The following is a 25,127-nucleotide window of genomic DNA, read 5'->3' on the forward strand; positions in this document are numbered from 1 at the left end:
GATACACTATTATGCAGCGTGAGTTCATTCTTTTCTGCATGGCTGTTTCCATTATTAACTTACGCCCCTCTGGAATCAAGCCTTGAAAATCAGTTGTATTTAACCTTAAAAGTAATAATGATAAGTAAAAGTATGCATTTTGAGAAAGGAAATGATGCGTGGAATCCAACTAGCATTGCAGATTTCTGAAAAAAATTGTGCAATTTTTAAAACCACCAGATTTGATTTTCCATTCCAATTTTTTTGTTCGTCCACCATAACAACTTCCTTAAATCACAAAATCAATGAAAACTGCATATTTATGTTCTTAAGACACAAAACTAGAAACAATTTTCTCAAATTTTATAATTTTTTATTCATTTAAAAATATGGACTGTCAAAAGGATCAGAAGTTAAATTTTTTCTTTTTTTTTTCAATTTTGACCCAACTTTTGGTTATTGTATTGTATAAAAATAGTGTAAGGTTGTAGTTTAAAAATGTTCAATATTATATTTTTACTAAGGTTGATGATGACAAAGATGGCTATCTCAACTGCTTTGAGACTCTGCTTGCACTAAAAGGTATCATTGGCTTACAAAATATGTCGGAGAAGGAAGAGGAGTATGTATACCGGGTAAGTGTTTTAACCCCCTGAGTACTTCCTGCCGATCTAACATTGCCTCTGATTGGTCAATTACATGATATCTTCACTTTAATCACCAATCAGTTTGGAGTTTTGCAAATAATTCACCCCAATTTTTTTGTGTGGTGATATTATTCTAACAATGTTGCTGATTGGTCCAATTGATAATGATACTTCTTTACAGCCAATCGGCAGGTAGTTCTCATGGGTTTAACAAAGTTTGATTTGTAACCCAACTACAATATAAAGACTTCACAAAAAGTAACACAACCATTACAAATATGCATATAGCTTCAGAACTATTTCTTATTCACAATATTTTAACATTTAAAGAAAGGTTATGTATTTAGGCGCATGTTGATACCCTGTCACCATTGGTCACCCAATTCCGCCCAGGGGGGTCACTCCCATTATGGCCTGTACACCATCCGCGATAATCAACTTTTGAAAAGCACCCTAAACAAGGATTTTTAAAACCCTTGGCTAAAACAATACCCTAAACAGGTAACACGTGCCTGTTGCCCGTTTTCACACCCTAAACAGGGATTTTATTCCTTGCATCAAATTCCATACCCTAAATTTCATTTCTGCATTTTAGCAATTGCAATTTTGCTACCCTTTTTTCCAATTTGTCATGTTTTGACACCCTAAACATGATACGCTGTATTGTGCCTACCCACGAAAAACTACCCTTTTTACACATTTTTATTATTGCGGATGGTGTACAGGCCTCAATGGAAATGACCCCAGGGAATTTCGTTTATTATTAACAACACAGCAGGATTTTCAAATAAAAAACCTAAATTTAAAAGTTCCAGTAAATTGTATTTTTTTTTAAATTCAGGGCAAGGAGGATTTTACATGCCACATTGCTTGCGTTTAATTACCATCTATCACTGTAAGTGCAAATTAATAGTTCTGAAGCTATAGGTGTATCTGTAATAGCCGTATTTTCAAAGAAAAAAACACACATTTAAAAAGTTACAGTAAATTTATTTGAATTCGGGGCAAAGAAAATTGCGTTCAATTACCATTGATTGCTTTACCGTACTGTAAGTGCAAATGAATTGTTCCGAAGCTATAGGTGTATGTATTGGCTATATTTTCAAAGAAAAAAAGTTACATTGAATCGGTTTGAATTCAGGGCAAGGATAATGGTAGTCACTATAAATGCAATTTAATAGTTCTGAAGCTATAAGATCCAGTGTCATATACTGGGGCACCCAAAAAGGTGGCTTTGTTACATTTTGATGTGCAGCTTGGATTTCAAAACACTGTCTCTTGAGTATTCCGTCACTTCAATTAGATTCAATTAGGTCTTAAATTGAGGCTAATTTATTCTAGATTACTCATGTTTTTATCCTGTTTTATGACGTTTGGCATGAAATGTGCCAAGGGTGGCTGAGGATTAGGGGAGGAGTATTAGGGGAGGGATTCAGTATCGTAAATTTGATTTAAAAACCCCATTAAAAATTTGAATCTAGTAAAAAAATGTCTAAATGGACTCCCAGACATCTAAACCAAGTAAATAAATACATAAGTTCATTTAAAAGACCAATACTTGCTCAGAATGATTATAAATGTGGAAAAAAGAGGTGGGGTCACATCCTCCCTGTTTTTGCCCGCACTCTCTTATTTTTTAACCGATTTCCATAAAAAAGGTGTCAAAATGCACAGGAGGATGAACCACTTCAAATGAGATGTGTAGGTAAAATGTTTGAACCATTTCATTTTTTTACTAAGTAACGCAAAGGTACCCCAGGTTGTGACACAGGACCATAAGTGTATTTGTAATGCCTGTTTTACCTGTTGCGAAGTCTTTATTAGCTGGAGTTAAAAGTTGCCATGTAGGAGAATGGATGGTCATCATTGTCGGTGGTGCTATGGTCAACAAACCCGTTTTTGCCTGGTTTAAAAGGGCATTTAGTGATCCACAGCCTCATACCCCCACTTTTCTCAAAACAAAGTTGAGATTTTTATACCACTGGAAACCTCTGGCTACATAATGTTTATATACCAGAATTTTCTTGCAGATTAATTTGTTTAACAAAAATATCGTCAAATTTGAATATCGTTCTGGTATACCAGAACGAAATTACAACAGTGGCCTATGGAGTATGGAGCAGTGTAATACACATAATCATGCATAACTCGCAAATGCAAAATCGGAATCAACTGAAATTTTGGGAGTAAGCTTTTTCATGGATATCTACTGAAATATGTCATAAAAAGAGTATGCTAGGATCACAAAATCCTCCTTTAAAATGGCAAAAACTCATATAAAGTCAGTCAAATATTAAAATGTAACACAGAAAGCTCATAAATAGTAACACATGACTTTTAATGAATCATTCAACATGCTTCACTTCACTTAATTCGAGTGGTGTCCTTGAACTGTGATGGCTTTCCAGAACTTTCTGTCCTCTATTGCTGTCCTGAAGTTTACTGCCTCCAGTCCAGTGTCATCTTTCAGAATGTCTATGTAGGTCAGAGCAGGTCTTCCAGGTTTCCGCCTCCCATGCTTGGGTATCCAATGAACTATTTTTGATGGGGGCTCCTCACTTCTGGAACAGTGGCCAGCAAACCGGATTCTTCTTTCCCTGATCTTTTGGCTTTAGGTTTCCGTTTGTCGTATCTCCAATGTACATTCAGAACAGTTATAAGCATGCGGGTATAACAGCCGTCCATTCAACATATCTTTGTCTCATCAAGTCCTTAAAAAAAAACGTTTTGAATATGATAGACATTTTTCAGTTAAGTGCACCAGTGGGCAATGAAAACCCATGCCTTTAATTTCTTTAATATGTTACTTGTAATTATAAAATTTGGCCTTATTACACTCAGAAAATTATTATTGTTACTTAATAATTTGTTTTGAGATGGAATAAGTGAAATATGGATCACTTTTTTAGTTTTTGCAATTTTTGTTGGCAAAAACTGTTTTTGCCAAGTGCCACCTTTTTTTTTGTGCCTATTGTATGTTGCTCCATCAACACATAAAGAAAACATACTTTCAAACAATATCCAAAATTTGGCAATGCACGAAAAATTAATTGTGTGAACATTTCCACTTTTACAGAACATTAACACATGAATGGTATTTTTGATAGGCCTACAGACATGGCCATACCATGGTATTATGGATGCACACCAGTAAATAGCCCCCATGGCCCCATTGACTTTCTGTACAAACAGGGTCTGGGAAAACATCATTTTCTTGACTCCAGAGCGACTCAGTTCTTCAAAATTACACTTTCTGCAAGTTGAAGGTCAGATAACGACATTCAGTGTAGAGGAAAATATACAGAGTCTGGTGATTTTTCCAGAAAAATGCCGCCTAGATCACCCTATAGCCCTCACAAATAGCTTGGTGTTTCTGAAATGTAACACATTTTGTAAGTTTAGCCAAATCGTCACAAAAAATCGGATCCTGCTCATTTTTCACAGACAATCTATTTCCCAGGCCTAAATGAGGATTAGGCCTAAATATGAAACGGGCCTAATAGTTGGGTTTTAAGCCTTTTCTAATGGCACTTTGTCACTTTTCGTCCCAGGGTGTAAGAGACTTGTATTTACTGGTGTGCACTCTTTATTAAGATGTTCTGAATACTTGTAGCGAAGCATCTATTGTCCGTCCAACCAATCCAAGGATCATTTGCTTGAATGGATAGGTGGTTTTGATATTGAGGGGGATGTGTAAAATGTGACCAGCTCCAACAAAAACCGGAACAAGTCGCCAAGCATGTTTTTGAGCCTTTAAGGATACGATACATGATTTACCGACAAGTAACTCATTTCGGAATGCGATCATGAATTTTGAAAAAAAAAAAGTTTCCACAGGCTTCGTTGGGACTCGAACCAGCGATTCTAAACTTCCTTCGATTATGCGTCTAGCGCTTTACCGCTCGTCCACCGTGGCAGTTGAGCGAATGAGTGTAATGATAAAAGATAAATCTCATAATGCCATCTTTAGCCTTTTGTTTACTAAAAAAAGACGCGTTTTGTAAAGATAGATTAGCCGTTTTATGCATAAATAGCACATACGTTTGGGAAAGGTTTCAAACAAATAATAACGACACTGATGTGATTATGAAATTGCGTAAGTCGGGAATTATCTGCGTCGCAATGTTTTGTTTTGGTTTTAGGAATTTGACCTTAAAATTTACGACTTCATGACATTATCATTCGAAATCAACAAAAGATATTTCAACACTATATGTCTTCATTCTTTCTCTATAATGTTTTGTACATGTATGTGAAATAGCTTCAACAATGGTTCGCTGCATAATGATAAAAATAGCCTTGACCTAAAAAAGGGCGAGAGGTACCATATTTACGGATTCAGGCTAAATTTAAAATTGATATAAAACGTTTGCTTTTTGATCGATTTCAAAAATTAATTTTTGTCGTATAAAGAAATTGTATCTGGAGTGAATTACACCACAGTGTTTATTCCTAGGGCTCTTTGACGACTTCAAATAATTTTTTTAATGATAGAGTGAATCCCCTGGCCCTCTATAATTACGCACAAAAGATCGAGTCCCCTTAAAGATGACATTCCCATAAAAAGATTCAAATTTTGGAATTCTTAATTTCATAGTATACTTTTCAAATCCTTGAAAGTACTTATTTTAAAGAAGTTTATTAAATCAATAATTGACAGTTGAACTGTGATAATCCCTATTCAATCCTGTGTAAAGCAGGAAACTAATTAGCCCATAACTAGAATATCAATTTGACAAAAATATCAAGGCATCTGTTACAAAAGTATCCATATCTTGCAAAGTATTGATGCTATGTGTATAATTTTGGTATCATTTTAAAGCTTATTGTCCTGTGCTTACATTTGTATTCAAATCACGAAATGTCAAAAATGGGACTTATTCCTGGTTCTGTCAGAACGGGTCACAAATGAAGTTTTGCCTATTATCGAGACCTACGGGTTATCTGTTACTCTTCCATACTACGGTTATTGTAGCTATATTAACATATTATAATGGGTCAAAAGTCCAAAATATCCGCTGACAAGTACAAATTGATTTCTTTTTGAAGCATCACCTGTGATTTCGGCATCTGTAAAGATACGCAAAGGCTATTTAAAATTGATCTGGTTGAATTTGATATCTCTATTAAAGACAGAAGAAAGTACAACTATCTTATGAAAGGAATTTTGATTCACTGGTTTTATAACCCCCCTATTAATGTTCAAGAAAGTATTTTTGATAAGACTGTTGAAAGCTTATTTAAAAATGGCAAAATTATTCATACACTATTTTGAAACACAGGATGGACCTGCCAAAACTGAGAGCTTTTGGATTGATGCGTTAAATATGGATCAGGATACGGATTGGAATGAAGTGCATGATAATAACTTTTCTTGCAGTATTGAAACTCAACTTAGGGCTTTTTACGTTAAAGTGTTTCACAGAGCAATGTGCACAAACAAGTTCCTTCATAAAATTGGTAGAATTGATTCCCCACTTTGTGGTTTTTGTAATAATTCTGATGAATCCTTGGTGCATTTATTTTGTGATTGTGATAAAATTAAATGCTTGTGGAACAGTCTGACCCGATTTATTGAAAACAAAACTGGTGATAATATTACAATTTCTAACTACCACAAGCCTAAAAATGTGATATATGTATATTTAGATGATTAAAAAAAGTATCAATAAACTAAACATTAGCAACTTTAGTTGAATATCTAATGTGTAAAAGGGGTAATGATGACAAGAAAAAGTTGACAAACTGAATTTGATTTACCAGCGATGAGCCATTGAAGTTTTTGTCAATGAACTGAAATGATAGTACTTATACGTTCTTAAACACTTGAGAAGGTTCCTGCAATCTTATTGGTTCTTACCCAGCTTTACCTGTGTGATATGACACGATATCACACGGGACAGCGTAGTGTGTCAACGCGACACGCTACTATTTCGCTATTTGGGCCAATCGGGAGGCGCACGGCAACAACAGGACTGATCGATTTTAAGCCCTAGGTAATTCCTTGCAAAATGTAGGATTTAATTTGATTAAAATTTGTATGATATTTTTATTTGAATTGAAGTGTTTAAGGTTATTAATTATTTTAAACTGTTGTGATTTGGTAGTTCACAGCATCTTACGAATGGTAATGAGCTTTGGCAAAAACTGCATTGCTCAATTCATAGCGAGCGTGTAGAAGAATTAAAATATCACAGATATACTTTTATAGGTGCTGTGGTTCTTGAGTTATGTTGTAAAGAGGGCTGAAACAACAACACTTTTGTAAAACGTACATAACTCATTAAACAACAATAAATTAAGCAAGTTTGCAAAGTATATGATTTGTAGAATGAACTTTTGCAAAACATCAAGGTGTTAATTTTCAATAATATATTGATCTAGATAATGAAAATCGATTTTTAGGTTGCTTCGACCAACAATACCTCATCTACCCTTAAGAATGAGAATAAAGGTATTGTTTTTAGCCGCTGTCGTGCATCTATCGTTTCATATAACACGACATCATTATTTTTGTTTTACTGAAAATAAGATGCACTCCAGCGGCTAAAAACAATACCTTTATTCTATAAATAAAAAACGATTAATTTATTAGTCAAATTGCAAGTGGTCATCGTTAGCGACTTGATTATGAAGAAGTTTTACAGTAAACCCTCTCCGAGATAGTGGAATCGTCGAGTGATGTAATTGGATGTCTTGCTCTGGCACGGATACAGTATAACTTAGTATATTATGTGTTCCAAGTAAAACAGCATTGTCTGAAGGAAACCGCGTGATTCTCCTAGAAATAGTGCACTCATTGCAAACTACTAATTTTGATCAAGACAAAAAGAACAATAGTAAGATATCTGAGTTCTAGTAGTGATCAATCGTATATTTTAATAAAATGTGTATTCCAAGTAAAACGGCATTGTCTGAAAGTATTTTGTTACCTGGGTGACATCGCAAAATAGATTAAGATTAACATAATTCAATGGGCTTTGAATTTGTCTCCCTGTTACCCAGGTAACAAAACACCCCAGATTGCAAATTATCCTTTAGTTGATAAGAATTCTGCAATCTCATTGGTCAACCACCACTTAGATAAAAAATCTGTATTCCGTAACCACTCGGGTATAAGCCCACCCCCTAGATGGCAGATTTCACTTCAAAAATGGGGGTGGGCTTATATCCAGGGAGGGGCTAGTACTTGAATTTAGAAATAAGAAAAATCATCCCCATTTGTATATGCCAAATGTACCAGGTTAGATTTAAACTGTCATTCAACACAACATATATTGAGATAGTTACCTCAATATTTCGATGTATGTACCAGTAATTTCTATCATCTTTGTCAATTTCTTAAAATTCTAAGTGTGGAATGTTAATTATCAACTGATATTTTTTTTATTTGTTCTTAAATGTGAGAGAAAAACATTGATTTGAATTAAGGGGACTAAATCTTTTGTGCATAATTATAGAGGGCCAGAGGATTCAGCCTATCATTAAAAAAAATATTTGAAGAAGTCAAAGAGCCCTAGGAATAAAAACTGTAGTGTAATTCACGCCAGATACAATTCCTTTATACAACAAAATTACTTTTTGTAATCGATCAAAAAACAAACGTTTTATATCAATTTTAAATTTAGCCTGAATCCGTAAATATGGTACCTCTCGCCCTTTTTTAGGTCAAGGCTATTTTTATCATTATGCAGCGAACCATTGTTGAAGCTATTTCACATACATGTACAAAACATTCTAGAGAAAGAATGGGGACATATAGTAGGGTGCATCAAACGCCCCTTATGTCATGCAGATTTTTTCTACCTAGTCTTAAAATGTTCCATTGGGCTAGAAAACACCCTGTTTAAAATTTTTAAAAAAATGAAGGTGGTCTAGGGTGGCCTCGGTGGCGTTGAAGTTGCGAGGGATTGAAATTGCCTTCTAACATACGGCAGCTATTTAGAAACACCTTTGTTACCACAGGATAAAATAGCTGCCATTTGTTTTAATGCCTACAGTGATACTGAGTGATCACAATGGATATCAAAAAGTTCCAAAATAAAAACAATAATCATGCATTAGCTTTAGAATCCTCACTTATCAACTTACAAAGGAATAGCTGCCATGTGTGCTATTTTCCAATAATGACTGTACATGTTGTTTATCCTCCTAGTTCCGTAATATATGTTGGTTTCTTGACAATGCTACAGGTTTTAATGATATTTGTTTCTACAAAAACACAAAAATAAAGTATTCCTATTGCTAAGAACCATTCATTTCTAACATAATAACACCAATGCCTATCATTCATAGAAGTTGGGAATGATGCAGATTTCAACATCTGAGAAATTTTGAGCTGTAATTACGTTCAAACGACCTGGGGCACTGCATAAGTCTAGATGGATGGCAAAAGTCTTGTATAATCTGTCTCCTAGAAGAATCCATTAAGCAACTTCCTGCACGATCGATCACCAAGAAGCAGCAGTTATCAAAGTTGCAAGACTTTGTGACTTTCGTAACACTAATCTCTAGCCTTGCCCCTTGGTGGAGTACTTGATGTTGATGCTCTTTGGAATGATCTGCAGCTCTTTCACAGTCTAACTGTATTTCTATGCTATGAACCCAGATGTCTCCAACGGCGCTGTCAAAGCCTTTAAGCAATACCTCTGCTGGTACTTAACACCTGAAATGGTACCACTCTCCTCTTTAGCAGCAAGATACCTGAGGATCAGAAACAACGGATGGCTGATAGACTCCTTAAGCTTCAACCAAGTGAAGAAATATATAAGCACCAAGAGACAAATTAGGCACAGGGTTTGGGAAACCAAAGTTCCCAGAAGATATCAATGAGTCCACTACAGTAAGTTATTATTTAGTGTCACAAGACTTCTGGTTTACAATTCAGCATCTCCACATCTACTCCACTTGGGCCACTTGTTAACAGTTTTTGTGAAAAATTATTCCAGGTTGTTAACTGCCGCTTCTTGGTGGTTGTTCCTGCAGAAAGTTGCTTTAAATGGATTCTTCTAGGAGACAGATCCTTATAATACAAGAAATTTGTCATCCATCCAGACTTATGCAGTGCCCCAAGTCGTTTGAACTTAATTATCTAGTTCAAAATTTCCCAGATGTTAAAATCTGCAGCATTCACAACTTCTATGATTGATAGGCATTGGTGTTGTACTATGTTATTATCTATTCCAAATTTGATGACATCTCTGTCACTTTCAAAGAGGTATTAGCATGATTAGAGGAATTTGACGAGACAGGTGCCCTGTTCAATTCTAAGCAAACTAATGCTGTTATGTATTGATTTCAGATTTATTTGCTCTATTACATCACAGATATACTTAAATTTAAGTATCTGTAATTGCATTCACGAACATCCTCTTACAGTGAATGGAATTTATCCAGCGTGACGTCACCAGGTGTCACCATTATGTGACCATAGCTGGAACGTATAATATAAAATGAATGGTTCTTAGCAATAGGAATAACCTTATTTATGTATTTTTGTAGAAACAAATATCATTTAAACCTGTAGCATTGTCAAGAAACCAACAAATATTACGAAACTAGGAGGATAAACAACATGTATAGTCATTATTAGAAAATAGCACATATGGCAGCTATTCCTTTGTAAGTTGATAAGTGAGGATTCTACATGTAAAGCTTATGCATGATTATTGTTTTCATTTTGGAACTTTTTGATCCATTATGATCTCTCAGTATCACTGTAAGCAATAAAACAAATAGCAGCTTTTTTATCCTGTGGTAACAAAGGCGTTTCTAAATAGCTGCCATATGTAAGAAGGCAATTTCAATACCTCGCAACTTCAACGCCACCGAGGCCACCCTAGACCACCTTCAATTTTTTCCAAATTTTACACAGGGTGTTTTCTAGCCCAATGGAACATTTTAAGACTAGGTAGAAAAAATTTGCATGACATGAGGGGCGTTTGATGCACCCTAACATATAGTGTTGAAATATCTTTTGTTGATTTCGAATGATAATGTCATGAAGTCGTAAATTTTAAGGTCAGATTCCTAAAACCAAAACAAAACATTGCGACACAGATAATTCCCGACTTACGCAATTTCATCATCACATCAGTGTCTTTAATATTTGTTTGAAACCTTTCCCAAACGTTGGTGCTATTTATGCATAAAACGGCTAATCTATCTTTACAAAACACATCTTTTTTTAGTAAACAAAAGGCTAAAGACGGTATTATGAGATTTATCTTTTATCATTACACTCATCCACTCAACTGCCACGGTGGCCGAGCGTTAAAGCGCTAGATGCGTAATCGAAGGAAGTTTAGAATCGCTGGTTCGAGTCCCAACAAAGCCTGTGGAATTTTTTTTTCAAAATTCATGATCGCATTCCGAAATGAGTCACTTGTCGGTAAATCATGTATCGTATCCTTGAGAACTTGGCCAAAATTTAGTACTGGGCTTATAGCCGAGTGCACCCTTGTTCCCATAATGTTTTGAAAAATGTGGGCTTATACCTGAAGGTGGGCTTATACCCGGGTGGTTACGGTACCTGCGTACTCCTCATACAGGCAGGTAATATTTCCACTGTCATCATTTTTCCCCCTGTGCCCTTTTTTTCCCTTCTTGGAAATGTTGTTCAGGAGGGTGTTTAGAGTCACTAGCAAGCAAAAACATTGGTGTTCCACTTTTGTCTAGGTGCGCCCATATTGGTATTGACTCATCTATATGAACAATCATATAAATTAGAAAAATTGTTGAGAAACTTGCTACCTTGGATGTGGCCGCATTTTAAAGTTATGGCCAAATTGGAGGAGCAAAATTGTTCAAAAATAGGGATTTTTCAACTGCACAATAAAGGAATCAAATCAATGTACCAGCAACACATGGCATGTGAAGTTGAATAGTGTCTATTTAAAGGGCATAATTATACTATTGCAAAAACAAGTTTAACTCCATTCAAAGAAAATAATTATTACATTACAATTTGACAATTGTTGCAAATTTTTTATTCATATTTCTCAGAAGAGTTATACTAGGTCTAAAGTTAGACCTGCTGTAACTGGAATTTAGTTCCATCAGGAATGGTCCTTTACTCTTATTTCCATCCTAGAGTAGCTAGCAAATTCTAAAGATTTTAATTCAATGTTCATAAATAATACAAAATAACTTCAGCAAATGTAAAGGAAAATGTCCTTTCACCTGGGACTAAATTCCACTTAGACCAGGTCTAACTCTTTTGTGCATACGGACCTTTGTGTTTTCAGTATATGATAACCTAATGTTTGTATATGGTAATAACAGTGGCATAGATTTCTTTTTGATATTGAGGGGATGGGGTTGGAAAAAATGTCTTGAAATATAGTGAATCCAGCACCTTTTGGCAACACAATAAGTTTTTGGTACAAATGTGTGCCAAGTGTGGGAAAAACTTTGCCATTTTGAAGCTAAACTGATGAAATATTGTGCAAAAGTGGAATAAATTCGCACGTAGCGTAACAAAAAATGGGCTTTGGGGGCTAAAATGGCCAAATATGAGGTTAATTTGGTCACAAACCCACATACAGGCGTCAACCATTTGCAAAAATGGCTCCATTGACCAGATCGTGTCACATACTCGTATAGTACATTTACTTGTTTGGTGAGTACGGTACAATGTCAGGTTGGTCCATATTTTGTGACACATGTTCAGATATGACATATCATTATTATCAACTAGGCGGTTACCTGTATTTCGCGGTTCTCGGCTGTCATAGTTATTGGCTTTTGCAGATCTCAAACCAGGGCTTCCTTGGCCACAGTTACACCCACCGACCAAGTTTGAGCTCCATGAGCAATTTGAAATCTTTGTTTTTTGACCTATGACCTCTCAACCGTGGGTCTGACAAAAAGGTCACAATGGAACTTTTGTTTGTTAGTCCAATTTCCACCTACCCACCAAGTATGAGCTCCAAAGGCAATGTGAAATTTTTACCTTTTTGACCTTTGACCTCTTAACCATAGGTCTGAAGAAAAGATCACTGTGGAAACTTTTCGGGAAACTTTTGTTTGTTAGTCCAAGGTCAACCCACCCACCAAGTTTGAGCGCCATAGGAGCAATTTGAAATTGTTACCTTTCTTGACCTATGACCTCCTAAACGTAGGTAAGATGAAAAGGGCACCGTGGACACTTTTGTTTGTTAGTCCAAGGTCCACCCACCCACCAAGTTTGAGCGCCAAAGGAGCAATTTGAAATTGTTACCTTTCTTGACCTATGACCTCTTAACCGTGGGTATGTGAAAAAGGTCACCGTGGAAACTTTTTGTTTGTTAGTCCAAGGTCCACCCACCCACCAAGTTTGAGTTCCAGAGGGGCAATTTGAAATTTTGACCTTTCTTGACCTATGACCTCTTAACCGTAGGTCTGACGAAAAGGTCACCGTGGAAACTTTTGTTTGTTAGTCCAAGGTCCACCCACCCACCAAGTTTGAGCTCCATAGGAGCAATTTGAAATTGTTACCTTTCTTGACCTATGACCTCTTAACCGTAGGTATGATGAAAAGGTCACCGTGGAAACTTTTGTTTGTTAGTCCAAGGTCCACCCACCCACCAAGTTTGAGCTCCATAGGGGCAAGTTGAAATGTCTACTTTTTTACCTATGACCTCTTAACCGTAGGTCTGACAAAAAAAAGGTCACCGTGGAAACTTTTATTTGTTATTCCAAGTTCCATCCACCCACCAAGTTTGAGCTTCATAGGGGCAGTTTGAAATTTTTACCTTTCTTGACCTTTGACCTCTTAACCGTTGGTCTGACAAAAAGGTCACCGTGGAAACTTTTGTTTGATAGTCCAAGGTCAACACAATGGCATGGCTGGATTTGCCATTTAAAGTATTTGAAATTAGACTTCAATTGAACTTGACCCCATCCTTGACCTTTGACCTTAAAAAAATATAAACTCGTTCTTCCTCATACCAAGCTGCACCCACCCACCAAGTTTGAGCCCGCATCGACCCACGGTGGCCTCACATTAGCAGTCACAGACAGACAAACAGATCTACAGACAGATCCACAGACAGAGAATAGCGTATTATTATATAGATATGCAATAAGGTATAAGTGGAAAGTTTTGCGATTTGCCAATTTTGAATTGTTGTTCCAATTGCTTTTAAATTCATGTTTCTAAGCATCCTTACGTAGAGAATAAAATTGTACATTGCTATTTTTCGTGGTAGCTGCTTAACAAGTGCATGGAGGATATTGTTAAAAATTTGAAATTATTAAAATTCATTAACATAATTTGAAATCAAAATGAAAAATGCTTCATGGATCAATATACATGGTAAAAAAGATCCACATATCACACACTTGCCCAATGCCCCAAATAGATGTAAATTGGGATATTTCTCTACTGTATCACTTCATTCATGGTTTTAAACAGTTATGAAGAAACTTGTTTGAAAAACTCACAAAAATAGCACATTTTACATGAAACTGCTAGTATATCTACTAAGTAGAGAAATTAGCTACATGTATTTGAATGGGGCTTCAACTTCCTCAATACTGCTTTTTTCCTTTCCCTGTTGTTTTCGTATAAATTGCCAAATTTTCATTTCAAAAATACCCAATGACATTAACAACCTAATAAAATAAACCCTATTATTCACTTTTAAGCAATTTATACGCAATTTTATTTCTTTTTACACTTTTGCTGGGATCACTGCATGGCCTTTAACTGAATGACTGTGCACATTTGTGTTCATTGTTAATTCAATGAGTAACACACCACTCACCGTGATCACTCTGGGTTATTCCATGTAAAATCCACACTACCCCTGTGGAAGATTTCTGAAATTTCTTCCACAGGGGGAGTATGAATTTTAAAAGGTATTAACACATTAGCTGCTCCATTTGAAACTCGCTCTCCCTCTGTGGAAGATTCGGGTTGAATCTTTCTCAGAGGGTGTATGAATTTCAAATGGAGCTGCTAATGTGTTCATTCCATTTGAAATTGATACTTCCTCTATGGAAGATATTTCCAAAATCTTCCACAGGGGTAGTGTGGATTTTAAATGGAATAGCCCAGTAAGTTAATTGTGTCATGTTTGTCTACGTTCTGCGAAGGAATGTCATTGACAGTGTCAACATCAAACCTGCCTGTTTATCCGTCTCGATACGATTTTATGTTTCCTCGACCCAAGACTTTATATGATGTTACATGTTACATAAACACATGATTGATAAAAGTGATGTATTTCTTCCTTTTCTTGCCAGGTTTTGGAAATTGCTGATTACAATATCGCATTTGGTACTGATTTCCAGTTGTTTGCTGTTGTTGCCGCTCTTGCTCAGAAAATAGCTTCTATTGAGTAAGTCTGTTCAAAATAGGTTCAAGTGCACAGGTTTGAGTGTTTTACGGGTAGAGTATTATAATGGAAGAGAAGGACATGGACCTTTTCCAGTTTTATTATTTCTTAAGTTTACATCTAAAGTATATAAGACTAGGTTTTGAAATTTCACAAACTACACTTTTTTACCCTAAAGTTTTTGTGGCAACATACTCAAAAATCAGTTTGGAGTAGAATTTTTTGAGTTTAGCTTCATAAAGTAGAGACATGAAATTTTTTTTTTTTGGAATTCATCACATTGTTCAAAATATTGAAAACAAATTGTTTAAAAAAATTTTTTTTTTAAAATGTCATCATATTCAGCAAACAAATGCACAAAATGGTGTATATTTTTGTTTTAAAAACAGATTTTGAAAAAATGAGAAAATCTTCCCTAGACTTTGATGTGCTCTAAATGATAGTGCAAACAGTTAAACCTGTTGCTTGCATATTTTTTAGTTCTCTTGTCACGAGGCAATATGTTTGGGCGAAGTTTTCATGATTTCATCAGGTTTGATTTGATTTTAATTATTCTCCTCTCTCTCTCTCTCTCTCCTCTCCTCTCCTCTCCTCTCCTCTCCTCTCCTCTTTTCTCCCCTCCCCTTCCTTCCCCTTTCCATCCCTTTTTCATATAGAGGCCGTCAGCGTGACATCATATGCTGCCATCTTGTGGGTACACACTGCAATGGTAGTTCGATCTCCATGCGTGAACAGCAAAATCACTGCGTCGATGCGTGAAAACAGCTGTGTGGCAAGCTGCGCCCTGCGTGTAGTGTTTGGCGCATGAACACACATATCATTTGTACCCACAAGATGGCGAAAGGCTGACGGCCTCTATTCTTCTTATTTGCAAACAATCGGGGCGCCTGGTTGCCCCATTTTCGATGCGCCTGTGAGGTCATGCATTTGACCTTTAGAATTATATACGAGATTTTCCCCGCAACAATATGCTGAAAACACCATTATAATGGGCATTAAGATACTAGGTTTATGAGAAATAAGATTATATTCATAATACTGAAAAGAATGAAAATATTAATTTTAGCCATTTCTCAGTATTTTTAGTGGGGAAATTCCCTCATTTTGCTTGTACCTAGTATTACTTTCTCACAAATCAATTTTGGCAGACAAGTTACTATATATTTCATTACTTTTGATAAGCCCACCAGATCCACATTGATTTTAGTGGGGAATGTCCCTCATTTTGCTTGTACCTGGAGCACAAAAAAACCAAGTTACTAGTCCTGTCCACATGGAGGGCTATTTGCTCTAGCACCGTGTTGCTCGAGCACAGACTCGGGTGAAATCTGCCATCTGAACGCTTTCGAGGATTACAGTCCTCAAGTTTTCCCCAAATTTATCTCTTTAGAACAATGTAGAAATTTAGGGATTTCACAGGTTCCCCGAGTGGTGCTCGAGCTTTACTGCCGTGTGAACGCTACATTTTGCGATTCTCAAGCACTGAGCTTGACCTCAGGCTTGACCTGTGCATGGTGGTGGAGTTCCATTGCTCTATGGTACATTAAATATTGCAGTTGTCGCTCATTCTGCTTCTTCTTTCTCAACAACTCTCTTCTCCCAATCATATGTCGAAAATTCAACGGTATCGATGCCAAATCTGGAACATCATCACCACTTTCCATCATGAATTTAAGTACAAACATCGTGACATCGCAATTGCGGAAATTGGTGCCTTTTGATTTGGTGGTATGGTTTGTTTACGTTCTGCCGAGTTCAATTTCGCGCGATACTGCAGATGTTACATCCAGCTTTCGGTTGTAATTCTCGAACTGACGTCATCAGGCATTGCGAAACTCAAGGATTACAGGCCACGACGGAGTCGTGTGGACACGCACTCGGGGATTGACATGGGGATCGTAATCCTCAAGCATGCCGATCCTCAAGGATCCTATGACCGTATGAACACGGCTAAGATCTATTTCATTATTTTTGACCAGATCCCCTGTAGTGAGACAGACATTTTTATATCAAATTCCATATATCAAGTGACAAAGTATGATTAACAGCAGTATCGCCATTATATCACTATAAGCTCAACAAGCCCATCAACAGGTAGGTAAAGGCTACCTCTTGTCACAAATGAAAAAACAAGATTGTGTTAACTGTTAAGTGAAGGATAGCGCACTCAATATTTGAAGATTTCAGAAAAGCGTTATATCCATTATTCTAGATTTGTGTTATAGGCAGGGCCGCTGACAAGAGGGGTTAAGGGAGTGTGTTACCCCCGGATCCTGAGTCCTAGGGGGCCGGTAAAACTAAAGAAAACATATCTTAATGGGCCCATTAAAGCAAAGGAAGAGACCTCAGTGTGCCCGTAAAAAGGGGCCCTGTGGGCGTCTATTTTACCCTTGGACCCGTAATGGCTCTTGGCGGCACTGGTTATAGGCAATTCTAATTCACTTGGTGTGTCTTGTCAAGAATACACACCATTTATTGGTTTTCACCTGTACATTATTACATGATAGTGGATATAGTCATATAGCTAAGAATGAGAATAAAAGATAGGATTTTTGTCTTTTGTCTATCCAATATCGTGTCATAATGGATGGGTTGGCCAATATTTTTATTGTAGTGGATACCGACTGTAAGGATTACATGTACATGGGAATACAAAAAAAAAATCATTAAGAATTTTACTGCTTTAGGCATAACAAAGCTGGATCCTTGGATTTGATCCGGACTTTGCAGTTCGTAAAAGCGTTAAAACAAATTAAGACAAAAATCCAAAAGTAAAAAAAATATTATCAAATGCCCCTGTAAGAACAAAGCCGGAGTCGGTGATGGAGTAAGTAACTGGAATTCCCCTTTTAATTAAAAAGGTTGGTGAATGCCCCTTTAAGACCAACACATGAACTAGTGATGCAGTAAGTAACCATAAAATGTCCTTTCAATTAAACAAATATCAGGGAATGCCCTTTTAAAAAAAAAAAAAAAATTAGGATGTGTAGCCTACATATTTGTTAGCAAAAAAATCGGAGAATGCCCCTTTAAGACCAACGGAGTAAGTATCCCTAGTACAATCAAAGGTTACCTTTTGTAACAAAATTACCCCACTATAACAAAATATACTGCACCAATAAAGTATCCTTACAGTTAGAAAAATAATCACAATTCCCATACTGAACAATATTTGGGGTAAATTTGTTTTTTCTGCACTAGCTAATCCTGCACATTATGACACCACATTGAATCCAATGTGACTTCAAGAAGCAAAGTTACAAGCATTTGATTAGACAAAGTTCCAGTTTTGAAAGTGACAAACTGGCCTATTCAAAACTCCACAGACTAGACATCTGGTTTGAGAGTGGTGAATGACTAATTTATGCGTTTGGCTTTAATTTAAAACAAAAGGAACAAAAGAAAACTGAAACAAAAGAAACAAAAGAACTGACAAATAAAATGAAAGTTATGAAAAGTACAGAGAAGTAAAAACAGAAATAAAAACTGCTTCAAATAACGCTTCATTGAAGAAACGGTGTTGTCTCTTTGTTTCGCTTGTTGGAATCTTTTTGCGCCTTGTATAGGCCAGTTTGTCACTTTTAAAACTGGACCTTCATCTATTCAATTGCTTGTAACTTTACTTCTTGAGGTCAAATTGGATTCAATGTGGTGTCATAATGTGCAGGATTAGATAGTGCATCTATTGAAAAAACAAATTTAACCCAATATTGTCCAGTCTTGAAATTGTGATTATTTTTCCAAGTGTAAGGATACTTCATTGGCGCAGTATATATGAGATATGTCATTGCACAGAGTGAATGATTCTTTATAATCCTGTGATTTTCAACACCTGTCTATTAGCCCAATTGTGTGTCATTTTTTGTGGGGGAGGGGTAAATTGCATATTTATAGATAAATCATCATATGACCTAGTTTGGTCTATATCATCATCATCAGTGGGTAGCACTTGACCTTTTTAGCAGAATAGACTGATCACAGAGAAGATATTTTACCCATCCCAGAATCCTTTGCAACATGATACATCACCTTGTTTCATCAAATGACGCTTCCATTAATTACTTTGTACAGGTTCCTTTTGTTTTCATTTTAAGAATAGACTGGTTAAACATGGGATAGCAGAAATAAACATATTATGACAGGTATGGATGGGATCTGTTCCTTGAGGTACATTTTACATATACATACATACATACATACAACGGCATTTATATAGCGCAATTTCAAAGACATGATCATTGCACTTTACAGAAAAACTTACCCTACTACTAAAGACTACAAGTAAACAAAAATATGCAAAAGAAACAACATAAAATTAGCAATGGATAAAAAGATGGGTTTTCAAGCTACGTTTGAAAGTAGTAACTGTGGGAGATGACCTAATGGATGAAGGAAGATTGTTCCAGATTCTGGGTCCAAAGACACTGAACGATCCATCGCCTATCAGTCTGTTTGTCTTAGGAATTATAAGGCGCGTAAGATCTTGATTTGAACGAAGACCTTCCCTAGTTGGAACACGGATGGTCAGACAATCAGAGAGGTAGGGTGGTGCCAGATCGACCCACTATAGCAAATCAGTATACACAAAATTGAAATGGGAGAAATGCATTATGGGAAGTGTAAGTTATCTTCTCTGGACAAATCATATTATGGGTCAATGGGCTATTCCAGAAAATAGATGCACACCCCCTATAGAGGAGTTTGGATTTCCGATCTTTTTGTCCATTCGTGTCTGTTGGAAAAACTTTTAAAGTGCCCTCATTTTGGATATTTCCGTGTTTTTTCCTTCATTTAAAGGAGTATTTTGTGATCCTAGCATCCTCTTTTTATGACATTTTCAGTAGATATCCACGAAAAAAGCTTATTCCCAAAATTTCAGTTGATTCCGATTTTGCATTTTGCGAGTTATGCATGATTATGTGTATTACACTGCTCCATAGACAACGTGTTGTAATTTTGTTCTGGTATACCAGAACGAAATTCAAATTTCACGATATCATGCTATTAAAACGAATTAATCTGCAAGAAATTTTTTGTACATAAACATTATGTAGCCAGAGGTTTCCAGTGATATAAAATCTCAACTTTTTTTGAGAAAAGTGGGGGGGGGGTGATGCTGTGGATCACGAAATGCCCTTTTAATTGAATATCCAAGCTTTTTCAAGTAACATTGGCAACTGGAATTCCAGTCGTTTTCAGAAAGCAGACTTGGAAATCCGGACATTTCTTTGATTGAAAAGTTACTCCCTATAGGGGAATGCACTTATTTTCTGGAATAGCCCTATATGTTAGATGTACAGCAATAGAAACATTTATAGTGATGTGGTGACAGGTATGAGAGGCTTGGATTTGGCTAAGTGTCTTTGAGAAAAGCACCCACACACATAGGATATCAAAATCAAAATCATAATGTTTTTTCACTAAAAGTCATGAATAGAATATCAATTTTACTTTGAATTTGAATAATCTCATAAATAATTAAAGGGGGTTAAGTGTAACCCTATTGGTTTAGGATATGGAGTGTCTTCAAATTTACTTACAATTTCAAATATCGTCCCCTTTATGCATCTAATTAGCACAATTAGCAAGCCAGTACGTTGGTACGCATGAATATAGCATTCCGGAAGTACATTTCACATTTTTCTGTTCTGATTTTTTTTATGAAAAAAAATTATTTTCTTTATTTAATTTTTAATTAATTCTTTAGTGGAGGAGGCTCTCTTATATTTTTTTCATGATGTTCCTCATATCACACTCGACAAGATAAAGTCATGAGTTTTATTTATTTCACCCCTTATGTATTTTTATATTTTTGTTTAAATTTGTTTTATATTGTCATTTGTAGAGCTGCCAGCAGCAAAAAACAATGTATTGGTGTACTTAGCATGTAAACCAGGTTTGATGTGGTTGTGGTTTTAACCAAAGTTTACTTTCTATCTGGTCAAGTACTGTGACTTTGACAAGTGCATTAAATTTCTATCACTTAAATCAATTTCTAATACTTAACACTATATGTTGTTGTTTTTTCTTTCTTCCCAGTGATTGGGTGAAAAATCTCATCAAAAAATTTGATTTAGAAATGCTTGACTGGAAGATGTATAGAGCCAAGGTAGGTATAATAAAAAAAAAATTATGATTTTAAAGAAAAAAAAACAGGCCACAGGCGTAATGTATAATTGGCAAGATCAGATGCAAAATGCAATACCATATTGTTTGTAATAAAAGCCCCAGGGACGTTGCATGTTTCCAAAAGGAGGGCGTTTATTAGAAGTAGATTGTCAGTCACTCTACCATAATTAGGCAATGAACTGGATGGAAGTTTGAGTCATAATAGGTTTTGTCCATGCAATTTAGTGATCGTCACTGACATGACTGATGCATGTTTTAAGCTTACTGGCACGATATTGCATGGACATTTTTGAATTTTTTTCCATTTTTCAATGAAAAAATGGCAGGGGCGTTTATTAGAGAGGGGGCTTTTAATGCAAACAATACGGTATATGTGATTGCAGCATTGTCTTACCTTTGTATACATCCATATCAAAGAGTAAGGTATTTGCCTTTGGTGCAAGAGGTTCCGGGTTCAAATCTCTGCATGAACAAAAAAAATCAAATCCGCTCTCCCAGTGGCATAGATTTCTTTTTGACATTGGGGGGGATGGGGTTGGAAAAAATTTCTTGAAATATAGTGAATCCTGCACCTTTTGGGGAAAGAATAAATTTATGGTAACTACAAATGCACGCATAGCATGCGAAAAATGTTGCCATTTTGAAGCTAAACTGATGAAATATGGTGCAAAAGTGGAATAAATTCGCGCGTAGCATGAAAAAATGTGGGCTTTGGGGGCTAAAGTTGCCAAATATGAGGTTAATTTGGTCAGGCATACAGGCGTCAACATTCATTTTTTGGGGGATGATTTTATGGACCATCCCCCTGGCAAAATATTTGGGGGGATTTATCCCCCTGGGATCCACGCCTATGTATAGCCCTCATTGGGCTATTCCAGAAAATAGATGCACACCCCTATAGAGGAGTTCGGATATCCGGACTTTTGTTCAGTCGTGACTGTTGGAAATCCAGACTTTTAAAGTGCTCAAAGGTACAAAAATCCGGCAGAAAAATAGTTTAAAATCAGAAATCCTCAATTTGAGAGCTCATTTTCAACATTTGATTGGATTTCCAAGCTTTTTCCAGTAACATTGGCAACTGGAAATCCAGTCGTTTTCAGAAAGCAGACCTGAAAATCCGGACATTTCTTTGATTGAAAATTTACTCCTCTATAGGGGGTGTGCACCTATTTTCTGGAATAGCCCATTGTAACCAATCAAAATAGTTTTTAGTGTTTGATATATTTTTTTGCATTGTTGTTTCAATGCACCATGGGTATTATGCTTTGATGGAAGCTGCACCAGCACCACAAATGTTTCAGATGGACATTTTATTGTTGAAAAGAATGTTTATTTATATAATCCTGGCGATCATGCCACTGTTTTCCAGACCATAAAATACCAATGACATACCATACATAGAGAATATTTTTTGTATAGACCCCTCCAGAAACTAATACATTGCATATGTACTTAGCATTTTGTGCACATTTTATTACATACTTCAATGGGGTTCTTTTATAATGGACCTTTTCATTTTGCATGTAAAATCTATGGAGGTGAAGATTAGAGAAGGCTGGAAAGGGTAAAATAGCCTTAGTTTAAGTCAGTTTAGGCACTTTAAAAGCTCCTAAAACAGAACCCCATATAATTGTGTAACAAAATTTGCATCAAATGCTACTTGAGCATGTAAGAATATAATTAAATACTTCTGAAGTACCGTAAAATTCCGTCTACAAGCATATATGCCTCTAAACGAGACTTTTTTGACACAAGAGACAAGAGGCAGACACTCTCAACAAAAACGTTATTTGGAGTTTGAACAACTATATTACTGATAAAGGCAGCTGTACAAACATGTATATTTGTAAGACCAATCTATTGTTTTTGAGAAGGGTATTGGCCTTCATATCTTTCGTTAAAAAAACCCTTGTTTAGAGGCATATATGCTTCTAGACGGAATTCTACGGTATATATATATAGGGGATATAGCCAAAACAAAGCATGCCCTAATACCTAAGTGGTGTGTGCCACTGCATAAAAATATCCATCTTCATGATCATCATTGTAATATCTGTATTTGTTAATTTTGCAGGAGTTATTTAAGTGGTGCTTAGATGAGGATACTAATCAACTCTCAGTAAGGAAACTAATGATAGAACTCAAAGCAGGAGGAGTGAGTCAAGAGCATCAGGATGAAGTCATGGACAAGTTTGGCGGACAGGGCACCATCGATTTATTAACATTCCTCACTTATCTACCTCTGTTTATTATGACGCATGCTTCTGTGGTGGACAATCCTTTAGATATGTCAAGAGATAAGTGATGATGAGTAATGTCATCCCTATGGCTTCATCACATTGAGCGGAAAACATTGAAGCTTTCATAACATAATAGAGGAATTCCTATGATACTACCTGTTCACATTAAAGACGTATAGAGTGATTTGCTGAACTTACAAAATTGATAAGGAGAACCGGGATTCCCTATACTGCCATGTACAGCTATGGGGAAAAAATGAGGTATTCGGGTCTTTGTATGCAGAAACGAACGAAAACAATTCTATGTGATATATACACATTGTATCGCACCTTTGACGCAATCCGTTGCATCGCGTCATGATGAATCTGTCTTATATCAATGAGATTTCCAATAATTATTGTGCTTCCAAGTTCTAAATCAGTAAGGACCCTTGGTATATCATATCATTTGAATGTGAATAAAACTAAAGAAATTTTGAGGCAGTAACCTGGAAGTGGGTATTCAGATCCCGAGGGGGTACTCAGTACAAATGACCATACGGGGACGTGTCGCAAACATGGGTAGCATTTTTGACCTTGTGGTATATCAATGACCCCTTTTTCTAAGCCAATTTTGGTATATGGATGGGTCCTTTTTCGGAATGTTCTCAATTTTTCGGAAAACCTACCAATTTTGCCACAATCTAGCCAAAATTTTTGAAATTTCGCCAACATTTGGGGGGAAATTTGCAAAAACTAAGACAATTTGGGTTAGATTCAATTGAAAATTTGGACTTTTAGTATAACGATGGGTCCAAATTTCTTGAAAAATTGGTATATTGATGGGTCCACATTCAAATTCTCAGCAGCACACCCCTACCAAAACCAAACTTGAGTACCCCCCACCCGATCCAGATTTTTATTTTGACAGAAATGTGTGAACTGATTTTGAAAACAAGGGTCCTTTTTAGAACAAACTGCAGTGTTCAGAAATTTAATGACGAGGGTGGTCTCAGTGGCGTAGGGATTGTGACCCCCAGGGGAAAGGATACAGAATGGTACACCCCCAGTAAAACGCTGAATAATTCTTGATATGGGATAAAGTGAAAATTTTCAAAATGAGTTATGATATTTAGGAACTTTCCTGTTATAGATCATTCTGGGATGCCCTGTATTATGCTGCAGTGAAGAGCTCAATGACTGTTACCTATTTAATGGTTAAAAGGCCGCTTTACCTAAGTACCAAATTTATTTGGAACTTAATCCTACTAGTTGTGTGGGAGGGTATATTAGTGTATGGAAAAGTGCAAGAATTTATCTTATGTAAATACATGTTAAAGAGATATATATTTTTAATCAGTAAATATTTGTCCATATTTGCACAACAGATTTCTCCACATAGTGTACTGATTTGAATTGAACTTAAATTAGGGTTTTAAAACCCCACGCTTATTATGTATAAGTCACAGAAATAGCACTGATCCACACTGCATTTTGGCATCTACTCCCAATTCCAGAAAAATACAGCACCAAGTTTCTTGGGATTAGAAAAAAATATTTTGAGAACTGGCAATAAAAGTCTAATTTTAATTTTTTTTTAAACACATGTTTTAATGGGTATTTTTATGAACATGTATGCTGTAACAATCCCAAGGACTTGTACAAAGCTAATTTCGGCTTATGCATTCTAATTTTTGGACAACATATGTTCAAATCTCTATTGTAATCCATTACCAAAATTAATATAAGATATTAAAATTACCAGCAAACTCTTATACCCTGTTTACATTGGGCGAAAGTCGTAATCGAATTCACTAAAGTCGTAATCGACT

At 36.0% G+C, this 25,127-nt stretch overlaps 1 protein-coding gene across 1 annotated transcript in view; it reads left to right on the forward strand.

Moving 5' to 3' along the window:
• LOC140166790 (uncharacterized) overlaps positions 1-24,852 on the forward strand; it is a 75,174-nt gene extending 50,322 nt beyond the window's left edge. Inside the window, 4 exon segments of the mRNA XM_072190281.1 lie at positions 504-614; positions 14,856-14,950; positions 20,987-21,056; positions 23,151-24,852. Of these exon segments, the coding sequence (XP_072046382.1) occupies positions 504-614; positions 14,856-14,950; positions 20,987-21,056; positions 23,151-23,381 (507 nt within the window). The 3' untranslated portion in view covers positions 23,382-24,852.
• The last annotated feature ends 275 nt before the right edge of the window (positions 24,853-25,127 follow it).

This window comes from Amphiura filiformis, chromosome 12, assembly GCF_039555335.1.
Source record: "Amphiura filiformis chromosome 12, Afil_fr2py, whole genome shotgun sequence".
Classification (NCBI taxonomy): Eukaryota; Metazoa; Echinodermata; class Ophiuroidea; order Amphilepidida; family Amphiuridae; genus Amphiura; species Amphiura filiformis.